This window comes from Chiroxiphia lanceolata, chromosome 26 (assembly GCF_009829145.1).
Source record: "Chiroxiphia lanceolata isolate bChiLan1 chromosome 26, bChiLan1.pri, whole genome shotgun sequence".
Classification (NCBI taxonomy): Eukaryota; Metazoa; Chordata; class Aves; order Passeriformes; family Pipridae; genus Chiroxiphia; species Chiroxiphia lanceolata.
In genome coordinates this window covers 720505-736351 of record NC_045662.1, presented here as the reverse complement: position 1 = coordinate 736351, position 15847 = coordinate 720505, and the positions used below count along the sequence as shown (strand labels likewise).

The following is a 15847-nucleotide window of genomic DNA, read 5'->3' as shown; positions in this document are numbered from 1 at the left end:
ACTCCCTGGAGGGAATGTGGCCATCATGCTCTCTGTACAATAGAATCACCTACTCAGAAGAACGGAACTGAGAGTGGAACAAAGTGGAGATTACTTGGCCCCCCTCCATTCAAACGCCAGCGGAAAGGGGGAACATGGTGGGACTGTGAAGGTCATGAGACCGTACGGTGTCTGTCAGCCAAGGGAGAATCAAGGTGTTCTGCTGCTGAGCCAACAACCATGCCAAACCCCCTCTGGAGGTGCCAAAGCACCACCGCCCCCCTCTCAGTAGGTGTGGCAAGACAACTTTACACCAATCAGAACTAAAAGGTATTTATGACTAAAGCACCCAAGCTCCCCCAAAACACAAACAAAGAGTATAAAAGTATGTTGGGGATGGGGGAAAGTTGGGAGAGGGCTCTACCAAAACTGCTGGAATCAGTCAAGGTGCTGAGCCCATCTCTTCCCGCCACAGGGACACCTATTGCAGAAGCATAATACTCTACACATGTTAACTCTTGCTTTTAGGACTAGAGCTTGTGCTTGCTTAATATATATCAGTAGATTGCTTTAAAACACATTTTTGTAGCCCAACACTGTCACTGACAACCATAAAACTTATTAACCTGCCACAATTTGTATTATAAAGAGTGTTATTCCATGAACTGTTACGAGTGAGTCCTTTCAGGTGCTGGCAGCAGATAACACTTTGGCAGGACCTGCTGAGGGGTCTTCATGTTGTTGGTTGAGCCCCCCTGACAAGGGCAGTCAAATCCCCTTCGATCTGGTGAATCTGTTGCTGAAGGGTCTCAGTACAAGACGCTGACAGACTGGTTGGACACAAGGGTCTCTACTTTCCTGGGGGCACCAACAAGCAAAACTTAAACTCTCCGCTTTCACATGACACCTGGGAATGGACCAGGCGAATGAAATGTACCTTGTCTTCCCAAAGGATCTGCAGAGAGTGTACAGAGAGAGGACAGGGTGAATGAGACCAGCACAACTTTCATGAGAGCACTTCAAACAGAGAACAGGGTCAAACCCTGCCAGCAGAAGCCCAGTTGAGTGAAGCAAAGGGTGCCTGTCACAGACAGAAGGGAGGAGAAAGACAAAAGGATGTTTCATGGCACTCTCATGGAAGTCCTTGGGAATGTGGGCAGGAATAACAAGAGCAGTATCCAGTTCATGAAAACTTTACCACAAAAAAACCACCCAGAAATGACACAGGTGCACATCACCTGCCTGTATGGGAAGACACCAGCCCTTGATCTGAGCCTTCTGCCTGCAATGATGTCTATGTCCTGAAAACCCTTGGGCCTCTCATCCCAACACTTACAGAATTCTTCCTATCGGAAAGCACGTGGAATGCACAGGAAATGAAAAGGCATCAGTGCAGGAAACCAGGACACAGCCCCTACCATTAGCTGGGATGGTTCACAACTGACATGAGCTTGTCAGAAAATTATGACTTGCACAAAGGTGCCTGTGGGCCTGGGGCAGTGCAGGACTGCTATAAAAGGCAGCCCAAGCCTCTGCTCTCGCACCCACTTCTCTCATCACCTCCTCCTTGGGAATCAGGTGAGTGGAAAATGCCATTCTTCTTCTGCTTCACCTGATATGGGCTGTGCTAGGCCAGGCTGGGAGCTGCTTCTGCTGGGAGAGGGAAGGGGAGAGAAGGTGTTGTGCAGAGAGAGGCTGGGACTTGGCTGAGGAGGCTGCTGGGCTTTGGGCTGGGCAGTGTCAGGTGGTGCAGGAGGTGCCTTGTCTGCAGGGGGGTTGGGTGCAGGGCTGCTTCTCATGTGTGTCTGCTTTGTGCTTCTCCCTGCCCTGTGTGCCAGGTGCCCCTGTGAACCAGAGACATGTCGTGCTGCCAGCCCTGCAACCCTTGCTGCCAGCCCTGCGGCCCGACCCCGCTGGCCAACAGCTGCAATGAGTGCTGTGTCAGGCAGTGCCAGAGCTCCACCGTCGTCATTGAGCCGCCGGCTGTGCTGGTGACCCTGCCCGGGCCCATCCTCAGCTCCTTCCCACAGAACACCGTGGTGGGATCCTCCACCTCCGCTGCCGTTGGCAGCATCCTCAGCTGTGACGGAGTGCCCATCAACTCCGGGGGCTTTGACCTCTCCTGCATCACCAGCTGCTACCGTGGCAGATGTCCCCCCTGCTAAAGCCCCTGCAAACCTCCTCGGCCAACAACCTGCAAGACCTCTCATCATGCTGCTGCACTGAAAACACGACTCTGAGACACTGCATTTAGACTTTATGGCTCCTGTTTCCTTCTTCTCCTCTTTTCTCTCTTCCCTTCCTCTCCTGTCACCACCACCCAATGCCACCCTCCTGGGGACCTTCTGGCCTCCCTGCCTCTGCAGCCCAGGCAGAGGGACAACCCCCTCCTTGCATCTTAGTGGCTTCTGGTGGTGCCCTCTGTGAGCCACCTTCTTTGCTCCTTTAGACTCAATAAAGTTGTTCTGCATTCAAGTTGTGGCCTCCCAGTCCTCCTTCCTTCTGTGGCACCTCTTCCATTCAGCTCAGAGAAGATTATGGACAGAGTCGAGGGTGGGACTCCTTTCAGTGGGTTTTTCTTTATGCCCTTTCCCTTGGAGCTCACAAACATATTCCTTGGGACTCCACAGCAAAGACCGTCAGGCAGAAGATGTCTCCAAGAAGTGTCAGGTGTGGGTATGGGCAACAGCAATGCTGGTGCACAGCCCACAGCCTCATCCCTTCCTACACCTCCCTTACATTGACTGTTCTGCCCAGCTTGTGTCCAGACAGGCAGGGCTGGGATGTTTCACGTGCCAGGATTGGGATCAGCCACACAAAAGAGCTGAGTGGGATCAGCTGTTCTATGGAGCCCTTTGTGTCCTATGGGTGTCCCATGAAGAAAGCTGTGGTACTGTGAAAAGCCTGCACTAGAAAAGAATCCTGGCAGGAATATCCACTGCAGTGGAGAGAAGCCCACAATGGAGCAGGTCCTACTGCCAGGACCAGTTACCCTATCAAGGAGTAACTTTGGAGCATTTTGTTCCTGAAGAACTGCACCCTTTGGAAATGACCCACCCTGTAGCAGGGGACCCACAGTGGAGCAGGGGAGCAGAGTGGCAGGAAGGAGTGCAGAGACTTCCAGAATGGGCTGAACACAACCCCCTTTCCCTCTTCCCCCGTGCCACTGGTGGAGGGAGAAGGTGGCAGAGAAGTGTAGGGATAAATAACTCTTTTTGTAGAAGATTTTGTTACTGAGGAGTTAGTTATTATGCTTAGGAAAGGCTTCCCTTGCCACTTTTTCAAAATATTGCAGTTTTCTCCCCTCTTGCATTGCAGAAGCTCTCTCTCTGATTGGAGAGAGCAGATGCCATAGGCCTTCTCATTCCAGAGGGGGAGAGTGGGGGGAGCAGACATAAGGGAAACTCAAAGGAGGAAACAGGAGGTGCCTTTTTCCACTGGAGGCCTGGTGCACCACCTTGTCAAGAAATGGTCCTTGCGTCTGAAATAAAACTTATTTTTTAATCCTTCCTGGCATTCTTGGGAAGAATACCTGCACATGTTTTACCTTACAAGAAGTCTTCAGCGAATCTGAGACCAGGAAGAAGGAAGGCGGGGGGGAATGTGGGTTTAAATTTGCTAATATTATTTCACTTTACCCAACTCCATGGGAAATTTGCAATAAATTAAATATATTTCCCCAACCTTTTTCTGGGACAGTAATTGCTGAGTGTTTCCCCTGACCTTACCCCTCATCCTGGCATAGTAATTTCTCCCTTCGACCAGGTGAGGATGGGCAGTGATAGAATCTCTTCATGGGAACCGTTTGCCAAGATCAACCCATCATGACATGACCTTGAAACACCTTGTTTACTAATTCCCTGAGCAGCCTGAACTCTGCTGGTTGCCTGGGGGAAGAGACCCACCCCCACCAGGCTACAACCTCCTTTCAAAGAGTTGTAGAGAGTGATGAGGTCTCCTCTGAGCCTCCTCTTGTGCAGGCTAAACCCCCCCAGCTCCCTCAGCATCCCCTCACAGGATATACCCTCTAGGCACTTCACCAGCTCCATTGCCCTTCTCTGGACTCACTCCAACACCTCAATGTCCTTCCTCAGTTGAGGGGCCCAGAACTGGGCACAGCACTCGAGGTGTGACCTCACCAGTGCACAGTAGACAGGCACAATCACTACCCTGCTCCTGCTGGACACTGTTCCTCATACAGACCAGGATGCCCTTGGCCTTCTTGCCCACCTGAGCACACTGCGGCTCATGTTCAGCCACTATCCACCAGCAGCCCCAAGTCCTCTTCCACTGGGCCTCTTTCCAAGTGCTCTGCCCCCAGCCTGTAGAGCTGCAGGGGGTTATTGTGGCCAAAGTGTAGGACCTGACATATGGTCTTGTAGAACCTCACCCTGCTGGATTGGACAATGTATCCAGCCTGTCCAGATCCTTCTGCAGAGGGAATATTCCATCATAGCTCCCTGATAGCTTCACAGCTCCTGCCAGCGAGACCTGCTCCATTGTTGGCTTCACTCTTCTGCAGTGGACATTCCTGCCAGGAATCTGTTCTGGTACAGGCTCTTCACAGGGTCGTGGCTTTCTTCATGGTACATCCACATGAAAAAGGCCTCCATAGAACAGCTGATTCCAATCCACTCTTTAAGGTGGTTGATCCCAATCCTCACACGTGAAACCCCCCAAGCCTGCCTGTCTGGACACAAGCTGGGCAGAACAGTCAATGTAAGGGAGATGTAGGAAGGGATGAGGTTGTGGGCTGTGCCCAGGCATTGCTGTTGCCCATACCCACTCCTACCATATTTTAGACCCACCTTCTCTTTTGGTGTGGTCTTTGCTGTGGAGTAGCCTGGGGTGTCTTTGGCAGCTCCAAAGGAAAAGGCCGAAGGAAAATCCTAACCCTCTGCCTTCTTCCACCTTCTTCCCTGAACGCAATGGAAGAGTTACCAAAGAATGAAGGAAGACTCAGAGGCCCAAGCTTGGATGCAAAGCAACTTTATTGAGTCTAAAGAAGTAAAGGAGGTGGCTCACAGAGGGCACTAGCAGCAGCCACTAAGATGCAAGGGAGGGTGTCCCTCTGCATGGGCTGCAAAAGCAGGGAGGCCAAAAGGTCCCCAGGAGGGTGGCATTGGGTGGTGGTGACAGGAGAGGAAGGGAAGAGAGAAAAGAGGAGATGAAGGAAACAGGAGCCATAAAGTCTAAATGCAGTGTCTCAGAGTCGTGTTTTCAGTGCAGTAGCATGATGAGAGGTCTTGCAGGTTGTTGGCCGAGGAGGTTTGCAGGGGCTTTAGCAGGGGGGACATCTGCCACGGTAGCAGCTGGTGATGCAGGAGAGGTCAAAGCCCCCGGAGTTGATGGGCACTCCGTCACAGCTGAGGATGCTGCCAACGGCAGCGGAGGTGGAGGATCCCACCACGGTGTTCTGTGGGAAGGAGCTGAGGATGGGCCCGGGCAGGGTCACCAGCACAGCCGGCGGCTCAATGACGACGGTGGAGCTCTGGCACTGCCTGACACAGCACTCATTGCAGCTGTTGGCCAGCGGGGTCGGGCCGCAGGGCTGGCAGCAAGGGTTGCAGGGCTGGCACTGCTGGCACTTCTCAGGGCACGACATGGCTCGAGCCTGGGGCTGCACCTGGCACACAGGGCAGGGAGGAAGCAGAGCACACGCACACCTCAGCAACAGCCGGCAAAGCACCACCAGGAAGCCAAGGCACCTGCTGCTGCCTGGGGAGGGAGAGGCTCTGCAGGGGCCAACAAGGGAGCCTTTCCCTGAGCCCAGCAGGGCCTTCAGAGATCAGACAGGCCCAGGCTGCTCCTGCCTAAGCTGTAGGAAAACAGCCCCCTCAGCCCAGCCTCCGCCTCTGTCCCTAAGAGACGCTCTCCCCTCTGCCCACACGACCACCATCCCCGAGCACTCCCACAAGACCAAGGAGCAGGGATGGGCTGCAAAGCTCGACCCTGTGCTAGAGAGGGGGGAAGAGAAAGGGGGTTCCCACTCACCGGCTTGCTGAGGAGAAGGAGGTGACAGAAGGGGTTGAGAGAGCCACCAGTTTGGCTGGCTTTTATACTGGCCCCACAGTGCCTCAGGGCCCAAAGGCCGTGCTGCATAAGTGACAATTTTCCTGCCTGATCCCAAGGAACGGAAGCATCCCAGGGAATGAATGGTATGGCATGAGTTGGTGTTTCCCACTACCCTGACATTGCATTTCCTGGCCTACATCATCACCTTTCCCTCATGGACACTTCTGAGTGCAGGTCTGAGAGGTTCCAGGATTTCTGGGGGCAAGGATGTGTCAGTATGGGCAGAAGTTATGACCTAAGTGCACAAGGATACAGAAGAGGCAGGTGATTCCAGCCTGGGGCACTCTGGTCCTGCTGACAGGAAAATTCCCAGCTGCACAAACAACTCCAGGCTTTGGCTCATCACCCAAGGTCTCCCCTGAACTGTACCAGAGTTCACCTCTGATCCCAGCCATGGCTTCTACATGAGACAGGAGCAAGGAGCCTGGGAAACAGCTCCGTGCCCCAAGGCTGCCTGCAGGTAGCATGAGGAATGATGGCCTGGGGTCAGGATTCTCCTTGGTGAGACCTGAGTGCTGTGGCCCTCTCCAGTCGTCACCAAAAACCAGTAAAGAAGCTCATGAACCAGTCTGTTAGGTTAGAGTTGACACCCTGCTGGGTGAGTGTGGAAAGCTCTACATAACATGCACACCCAGCAACCAAACAGACCAGGTTATATTCATAAAGCTAGCACGTATTCATTACATTTTTATTACATATTCATTACAGTTCCTAAGTCCATGCATATACCTTAAATATATTTGTGGACTTTTTTGGAGATGCATAGGGGTCTTTTGAGAGTTTTTGGTCGTCTCTTGGGTACATCCCATTCCCCATGTTTTCCTTTTATGGTTCTAGATGTTCTAGTGAGTTCTCTCTCCTTGAGAGTATCTGAAACATGTGGTCAGGTCATAACGAACTTTTCTTATCAATCTTAGTTCTGACACACAATCCTCGTTCTCAAAACTAAGACATTTGAGAGTCCATATCAATCACTGATATAGGGAAATAAGGAAGCGATTGCTGGCACAAGACTATAAGTCACAGATGGAGGGAGTTAACACAAAGCTACATCAAACTCAGGCATTTGTACTAAGCACTATGTGGTACAAAACTAAGTATTAACCATGAATATAGGGATCAAACACTACTGTGCTAAACTTAAAAGATATTTTTAACATCTTCCCCTATGGCTGCATAGACTCTTTTTAAAGAAATATCACTTTTCCAGTAACGAGCTCTCCTCAGAAAAGGAGGAGCTGGGATTGTGTCAGCGCCTGGCACTGTTGGGGAGGGATGTCACTACAGGCCTTGGAATGGTTGGGCTCAGCCATGAGCTCAGACACAGCTGAGGACACCCCCGCAGGCACTGACACATTCCCAACCTGCCAGGGAGCACAAGGACAAACCCAGATGCACAGACACAGCAAACATGCCCAAGGACTCACACAGCAGGTTGCACACAAGTGCTCTCCCCTGTGCACAGAGAGACACTGCAGGCCAGAGGCTCCCAGGGGTGTGTTCCCAGGCGAGCACAAGCACAGGGATGTGCAGACACTCACACGCTCCAGGGCACAGTCACACTCCCCCACTCATTACTGGGGATCAGCACAGGGGGCAGAGGGGATGGGAAGGGATGGGAGTGAGGAGCTGCCGGGGAGCTCCCTGCCAGAGCAGGGAAGGGGCCTCTGAGCAGCACAGATGCTCAGGCAGCAGTGCCAGAGGAGCCTCAGGGACTGTCCAGGCACAGGAGGAAGCCAAAGTGTTTTGACCAGCAGGGCAAGACCCACACTCAGGGGAGGACTTTGGGTGATGAGCCAAGGAACGGAGGGCTGGGAGCAGCTGGGACCGTTCCTGCCAGCAGGAATTACAGAAGACAGGAAGCATTACAGAAATCCACCAGAGTGCCCCCGGCTGGAATCATCTGCCTCTTCTGTATCCTTGTGCACTTAGGTCATAACTTCTGCCCATACTGACACATCCTTGCCCCCAGAAATCCTGGAACCTCTCAGACCTGCACTCAGAAGTGTCCATGAGGGAAAGGTGATGATGTAGGCCAGGAAATGCAATGTCAGGGTAGTGGGAAACACCAACTCATGCCATACCATTCATTCCCTGAGATGCTTCCGCTCCTTGGGATCAGGCAGGAAAATTGTCACTTATGCAGCACGGCCTTTGGGCCCTGAGGCACTGTGGGGCCAGTATAAAAGCCAGCCAAACTGGTGGCTCTCTCAACCCCTTCTGTCACCTCCTTCTCCTCAGCAAGCCGGTGAGTGGGAACCCCCTTTCTCTTCCCCCCTCTCTAGCACAGGGTCGAGCTTTGCAGCCCATCCCTGCTCCTTGGTCTTGTGGGAGTGCTCGGGGATGGTGGTCGTGTGGGCAGAGGGGAGAGCGTCTCTTAGGGACAGAGGCGGAGGCTGGGCTGAGGGGGTTGTTTTCCTACAGCTTAGGCAGGAGCAGCCTGGGCCTGTCTGATCTCTGAAGGCCCTGCTGGGCTCAGGGAAAGGCTCCCTTGTTGGTCCCTGCAGAGCCTCTCCCTCCCCAGGCAGCAGCAGGTGCCTTGGCTTCCTGGTGGTGCTTTGCCGGCTGTTGCTGAGGTGTGCGTGTGCTCTGCTTCCTCCCTGCCCTGTGTGCCAGGTGCAGCCCCAGGCTCGAGCCATGTCGTGCCCTGAGAAGTGCCAGCAGTGCCAGCCCTGCAACCCTTGCTGCCAGCCCTGCGGCCCGACCCCGCTGGCCAACAGCTGCAATGAGTGCTGTGTCAGGCAGTGCCAGAGCTCCACCGTCGTCATTGAGCCGCCGGCTGTGCTGGTGACCCTGCCCGGGCCCATCCTCAGCTCCTTCCCACAGAACACCGTGGTGGGATCCTCCACCTCCGCTGCCGTTGGCAGCATCCTCAGCTGTGACGGAGTGCCCATCAACTCCGGGGGCTTTGACCTCTCCTGCATCACCAGCTGCTACCGTGGCAGATGTCCCCCCTGCTAAAGCCCCTGCAAACCTCCTCGGCCAACAACCTGCAAGACCTCTCATCATGCTGCTGCACTGAAAACATGACTCTGAGACACTGCATTTAGACTTTATGGCTCCTGTTTCCTTCATCTCCTCTTTTCTCTCTTCCCTTCCTCTCCTGTCACCACCACCCAATGCCACCCTCCTGGGGACCTTCTGGCCTCCCTGCCTCTGCAGCCCATGCAGAGGGACACCCTCCCTTGCATCTTAGTGGCTGCTGCTGGTGCCCTCTGTGAGCCACCTTCTTTGCTCCTTTAGACTCAATAAAGTTGTTCTGCATCCAAATTTGGGCCTCTGAGTTCTCCTTCCTCCCATGGCAAGTCTTCCAGCCAGATCAGGAAGAAGGTGGAGGAAGCAGCAGTCACTTTCCCTTCAGTGGATTTATTTCAATTTGTGATCTTTCCCTTGCAGCTCATAAACACATCCCTGACTGGGGGGGTGGTTAGACACCAGAAAAAGTTGCCAAGAACATTTGTGGATGCCTAAGCCTAATCCCTGGAAGTGTTCTAGGTCAGACTGGACAGCAATTTAAGCACCGTGGTTTAGTGGGTGGCATCCCTGTATTTTGGGGGGGCTTGTGGAAATAAAAGTTTTTTATGATACTTTCCAGTAAAACCAGTCTATGATTCCATGATTTGAATGCAATTCACTTTGATAGAGGAATCAGCAGTGTGAGAAATGTGCTCAGTGTTGGGCGGCGCTGAGTCCCTTCTGGAGACAGTTGGAACTGACTCTCACACAGGGCAGGAGCCACTGGACTCTTCTCACAGAGCCCAGCCCAGCAGCCTTCTCCCCCAGCTCCCAAACCTTGCCACATTTACACAGTACAGGGGGTCCAACGCAGAGCAAAGCACAATTAGATGAATAACAAGTTCAGCTACAAAGCACCAGCCCAGGCATCAGACAGGGATGGATGTAAATGTGAATAACCTAAAGAAAAGTGATAGTACTGCTCCCTCGGCAAAGAGGGAATTTGCCTGGCCTCTCTCTTGATGGAGGAGATGGGTTTGATCCATTTGGCCCCAAAGCACATGTCCCTGCCTGCCTAGACACAGTTGCTGGCAACTCTGATTCAGCTTTTTGGGGAGCTATGGAAGTCCTGGTGCTCAAACACCAAAACCAGTCCACAGCTCTTTGACTGTCCCAGTGCCACCCAGAATGTCTGTCCTGCATCTCCCAGCAGAGCAACATCTCGACCCCGATCCCTTCACTTCCACACCCATTTGGCACAGGGGCTCAGCAACATTCCGCCAACAGGGAATTGATTCAGGGATCAGGGCCTGCACAGCGGGCAGGAGTTATTGGCTTTCCCCCTGAACAGAAAGCAAGAAATGGAGGGTGCAGGAGGCAGAGGCTGCATTTCAGTTCTCTGGACACTCCTCTGCAGGGTCGAAGGCAGCACCATTCAGCTGTAGATTGGCTCCTTCTGGTGGGGGCAACCGGCTACTCTGTGGTGCCCAAGGACACACCAAGGGCAGACCCAGTGCTGGAACCTTCCACTGCCCTCCTGATGGGGATCACACACACACAGACTGACACACATGTGCCTTGAGCCCTGCAAAAATCTGGACACTCAGACATACATAGAAACATAGACACTCATAGACATATCGAAAAACATAATAAAGTGGGAACTCGGTTAAAAATATATAGAGAACACCTCTGATAGAAGAGGACTGAAGTAACCTGGGAACAGACCAGGCCACAGAAACGCCCCTTGTCTTCCCAAGGCACCTGCAGAGAGTGTACAGAGAGAGGACAGGGTGAATGAGATGGGCACAATTTTCCTGAGAGCACTGTAAATATAGAAATAGGGTCAACCCCTGCCAGCAGAAGCCCAAGTGAAACAAAGAATGAGTGTCACAGAGAGAAGGGAAGGGAAAAAGAAAAGGATGCTTCATCTCCCCTCTCATGGAAGTCCTTGGGAATGTGAGCAGGAAGTATGAGGGCAGTGCCCATTTCATGACAACTGTACCATAGGAAAACCACCCAGAAATGACGCAGGTTCACATCACCTGCCTGCACGGGAAGACACCAGCCCTTGATCTGAGCCTTCTGCCTGCAATGATGTCTTTATGTCCCGGAAATCCTTGGGTCTCTCATACCGATTCTTCCAGAAGTTTTCATTTAGGAAAACATGTGGTAGAAATCAGGAAATGAAAAGGCAGCAGTGCAGGAAACCAGGACACAGCCCCTACCATTAGCTGAGATGGTTCACATTTGACATGAGCTGGTCAGAAAATTATGACTTGCACAAAGGTGTCTGTGAGCCTGGGGCAGTGCAGGACTGCTATAAAAGGCAGCCCAAGTCTCTGCTCTCGCATCCACTTCTCTCACCTCCTTCTCCTCGGCAATCAGGTCAGTGGGAAAGCCCTTCTTCTTTGCCTGCTTAAGCTGATATGAGTTGTGCTAGGCCAGGGCTGGGAGCTGCTTCTGCTGAGAGAGGGAAGGGGAGAGAAGGTGTTGTGCAGAGAGAGGCTGGGACTTGGCTGAGGAGGCTGCTGGGCTTTGGGCTGGGCAGTGTCAGGTGGTGCAGGAGGTGCCTTGTCTGCAGGGGGGTTGGGTGCAGGGCTGCTTCTCATGTGTGTCTGCTTTGTGCTTCTCCCTGCCCTGTGTGCCAGGTGCCCCTGTGAGCCAGAGACATGTCGTGCTGCCAGCCCTGCAACCCTTGCTGCCAGCCCTGCGGCCCGACCCCGCTGGCCAACAGCTGCAATGAGTGCTGTGTCAGGCAGTGCCAGAGCTCCACTGTTGCCATCCAGCCCTCTCCTGTGCTGGTGACCCTGCCCGGGCCCATCCTCAGCTCCTTCCCACAGAACACCGTGGTGGGATCCTCCACCTCCGCTGCCGTTGGCAGCATCCTCAGCTGTGACGGAGTGCCCATCAACTCCGGGGGCTTTGACCTCTCCTGCATCACCAGCTGCTACCGTGGCAGATGTCCCCCCTGCTAAAGCCCCTGCAAACCTCCTCGGCCAACAACCTGCAAGACCTCTCATCATGCTGCTGCACTGAAAACACAACGCTGGGACACTGCATTTAGACTTTCTGACTCTTGTTTCCTTCTTCTCTCTTCTCTCTCTTCCCTTCCTCTCCTGTCACCACCACCCAATGCCACCCTCCTGGGGACCTTTTGGCCTCCCTGCCTCTGCAGCCCAGACAGAGGGACAACCCCCTTGAATCTTCATGGCTTCTGGTGGTGCCCTCTGTGAGCCACCTTCTTTGCTTCTTTAGACTCAATAAAGTTGCTCTGCATGCAAGCCTGGGACTCTAAGTTCTCCTTCTTTCTGTGGTGACACATCTACTGAGCTCAAGGAAGAAGGTGGAGGAAGGCAGAAGGTTAGGGTTAGTGGATTTCAATTTGTGATCTTTCCCTTGGAGCTCACAGGCCCATCCCTGGCTAACCCACTACAAAAACCACACCAAAAGAGAAGTTGGGTCCAAAATATGGTAAGAGAGGGTATGGGTAACAGCAATATCTAAACAAAGCCCACAGCCTCATCCCTTCCTACACCTCCCTTACATTGACTGTTCTGCCCAGCTTGTGTCCAGACAGGCAGGGCTGGGATGTTTCACGTGCCAGGATTGGGATCAACCACACAAAAGAGCTGAGTGGGATCAGCTGTTCTATGGAGCCCTTTGTGTCCCATGGGTGTCCCATGAAGAAAGCTGTGGTACTGTGAAAAGCCTGCACTAGAAAAGAATCCTGGCAGGAATATCCACTGCAGTGGAGAGAAGCCCACAATGGAGTAGGTCCTACTGCCAGGACCAGTTACCCTATCAAGGAGTAACTTTGGAGCATTTTGTTCCTGAAGAACTGCACCCTTTGGAAATGACCCACCCTGTAGCAGAGGACCCACAGTGGAGCAGGGGAGCAGAGTGGCAGGAAGGAGTGCAGACTTCCAGAATGGGCTGAGCCCTTTCCCTCTCCTCCTCTGCCACTGGTGGGGAAGAAGGTAGAGAAGCTGACAGTGAAGCTGAAACCAGGAAGAAGGAAGGCTGGGGCAAAGGTGGGGATAATTTGTTATTATTTCTCTTTTTCCTTGTCTATGTGTAAGTGGCAATAAATTAAACATATTTCCCCAAGACAAGTCTGTTCTTCCTGGTACAAGAATTGCTGAGTATTTCCCCAGCCTTTCTTGTGACCCCTCGCCTTTGTGTAGTATTTTCTACCATCGCCCTGTTGAGGAGAGGCAGTCAGAATGTCTTTATGGGCACCAGGCCATTTGCTAAGATCAACCTACCATGACATTGAAAGATCATCAGGTCCAATCTGATGGGGAAGGGAGCTTAGATGAGATTATCAACCACCCTTTGCAATTGCTCCTTGAAATCTTCCAGTAATGGGACCTCTCCCTGGGGAGATTTTTCCAGGAAATCACTTTTATTACTGTCAAAATGTATCTCCTGTGTGCACATGAAATCTCTCCTGGTGCAACTTTTATTTATTGGCCCCTGTGGTTCTGCTCCATATGGTTCCTTGTGATGAAAGAGCCTCTTTGCAGCAACACTGTAAAGACTCGAAAACTGGTTGAGGTTGCCCCAAACCTCGTGTTCTCCAGAGAGATAAGGTTGTACCTCATCACCTACACACAAAAGTGGTAGTAGACTTGATCTCCATAAAGAAAAATCCATGAGGAAGGACACATCCAGGAAGGTGTTGATTGCTCCATGCAGCAATGAGGAGGCCATTCCCCATCAGGGTTACAAGGTACATGCAGAAGATATTGGCTCACGGGGACATGTGCCCACCTTGGGAGGTCTGGGGACGGCAGGGGAATGAAATCAGTTACAGGTGTCTTGTTCTCCTTTGCTGTGACCCAAAGCAAGATAAGAAGGAATCAGCTGCCCAGACAAGAATGCAGGAACAGAGATCTAGTGGGGTTGATCTGTGATTTCTGTTGCTGTCAGAGGGACAAACCAGACCCTGTTGCCAACTCACTGAATTCATCTCCCGTGGAGGTAGGTCTGGCCACACCTAGACTCAGGTATAGCTGGTAGACCAGAGTAAAGAGAACCTGCAAGACACCTGATCACCAGTTCTGCTTTGCTGACACTGACCACTGCCATGAAGTGGCCGATTCCCATTACAAGTCATTGCTGAGGTGGTCATTTCCGGGTGCACTGGCTTCTTCATTGCCTCATTCCTAATTGTCCAATTCAAAAGCCCAAGGCTCCCGTCAGCTGTAGAGTCATGGCTTCACATGTGTTGGAAAAGACCTTTAACATCAACAAGTCCAACCACAAACCTATCACTGTCCACACCACCAGTTACTGACGTACCCATGTGCCACACTTACACATCATTTAAATCCCTCCAGGGATGGTGTTTCCCATCCAATATCCACATCTCTGCAGAGCCTGTTCTAGCGCTTGATAAATAATTCTGAACAAAATTTTTTTCCTAAAATCCAAACTAAAGCTCCCCTGACTCAGCTTGAGGCCATTTCCTATGACATGGGAGAAGATAATGGCTCCCATCTTGTTATGACCTCCTTCTCTGTATTGGTAGAGTGCTAAAGTCTCCCCTGAGGCTGCTTTTCTCCAGGTTAAATAAATCCACTTCCCTCTCTAATGCAGACATTTCATTACATGTGATTGGGAAGAGGAGAGAATGCCCGGTGAGAGCTGCCTTTGTCTGTGCCCAAGGGAACTGAGCTATGCTGGGACACCCACTGAGCTGAGGATCTTTCTGTAGCCTGACATGGAAATGGATGGAAATCTGTCCCTTCTGGGTTTGATGCATTGCTGAGACAATGCTGGGTGACTGTCACAGACAGTTCAAAAGACTCAACTTTAGACAAATCACTCGGATCCCTCTCCAGAGAAACAAAGGAAGGTGGTGGGAATGGCCTTACTTCCCCATCCCATGCAGAGAGCAATTGACTCTTGTGGTGGTTTCACTCTAGGCCTTCCTGGAGACCAACTTGTAGCCAGGAAGGAGCTAGAAAAGTGATCACGGAAGTATTCCATGCTATTCCTTTACGTAACTTGAGGTATAAATAAAGCCAGCGGGAGGGATCTCGCTCTCTTCCTCTCCGGCGAGGTTCGAGAACGGTGGGTCCCTGTTTCAGTCGGGCTTATCTGGAGCCGAGGCCTACAGTGACTGCCGTTATCTGCCACGCGTGAGGGGAGAGCCGAGGACCGTGTCTGGCCATCCTGCCTGTTCGAAGGGAAGTGGTGAGATTTTTGCTAGTTTGCCTTCGGCTGGCCGTTTGACTTGTTCGGTCCTTGCCCCTTTTTGTCCTTCTCCCTTTTCCCCCCTTCCCCCTCCCCCCCCCCCCCCGGTGTGTGGTATTTTCCTTTTGTGTATCTGTCTCATATGTAAAGTATATATATATATTTTTGCTATAGCTTTGGCTGCTTGGTTGTTTTTTTTTTCCCTTTTTCCCTCTCTGGGAGGTGGGTCCTTGTCGTCGAGTTTTGGGGGACTTGGCGGGAAGCCAGCTCGAAACTTGTACAACATTTTTGGTAGCAGAGGATGGTTGTTTTGGTTAAGTTTGGCTTGTTTTGATAAACATTTTCCAGGAAGACAGCCAAGCTCGGTGTTGTTTTGCAAACCAATCTATTGTTTTGGGAACAGGTCTGGGAACACTGCCAGAGTCTGGGAAAGCAGCCAAGGAAACTTTGTTTATATAAACAAAAGTTTGTTTTGGGATCAGGAAGAAATAATAACAAAAAACAATGGCTATTTCATTAATTTGTCTTATAATTCTAGCCATCTTTACACCTGTGTTAGGCTACTCTATAGGGAGACGTCCAGACCTTGAGGATGGATGGAACGAATTGCTTCCATCCTTTAATTTTGACATCG

At 51.9% G+C, this 15847-nt stretch overlaps 3 protein-coding genes and 1 pseudogene across 3 annotated transcripts; 3 read left to right on the top strand and 1 right to left on the bottom strand.

Annotated features, from left to right (window-relative positions):
• Positions 1 to 1418: 1418 nt before the first annotated feature.
• LOC116798620 lies at positions 1419 to 2171 on the top strand (annotated as a pseudogene).
• A 3089-nt stretch (positions 2172 to 5260) lies between these two features.
• LOC116798609 (feather keratin Cos2-2-like) lies at positions 5261 to 6006 on the bottom strand. The gene is made up of 2 exons (XM_032711134.1): positions 5974 to 6006; positions 5261 to 5605 (listed from the first exon to the last, which is right to left on the bottom strand). Exon 2 carries the CDS (start codon positions 5582 to 5584, stop codon positions 5261 to 5263), a length of 324 nt encoding a protein of 107 aa, XP_032567025.1. The 5' UTR covers positions 5585 to 5605; positions 5974 to 6006.
• Positions 6007 to 8269: 2263 nt separating this feature from the next.
• Positions 8270 to 9042, top strand: LOC116798606 (feather keratin Cos2-2-like). Its single transcript, XM_032711131.1, has 2 exons — positions 8270 to 8302; positions 8671 to 9042. Exon 2 carries the CDS (start codon positions 8692 to 8694, stop codon positions 9013 to 9015), a length of 324 nt encoding a protein of 107 aa, XP_032567022.1. The 5' UTR covers positions 8270 to 8302; positions 8671 to 8691; the 3' UTR covers positions 9016 to 9042.
• Positions 9043 to 11314: 2272 nt separating this feature from the next.
• Positions 11315 to 12078, top strand: LOC116798616 (feather keratin Cos1-2-like). The gene is made up of 2 exons (XM_032711142.1): positions 11315 to 11397; positions 11661 to 12078. Exon 2 carries the CDS (start codon positions 11682 to 11684, stop codon positions 11985 to 11987), a length of 306 nt encoding a protein of 101 aa, XP_032567033.1. The 5' UTR covers positions 11315 to 11397; positions 11661 to 11681; the 3' UTR covers positions 11988 to 12078.
• Positions 12079 to 15847: the final 3769 nt, after the last annotated feature.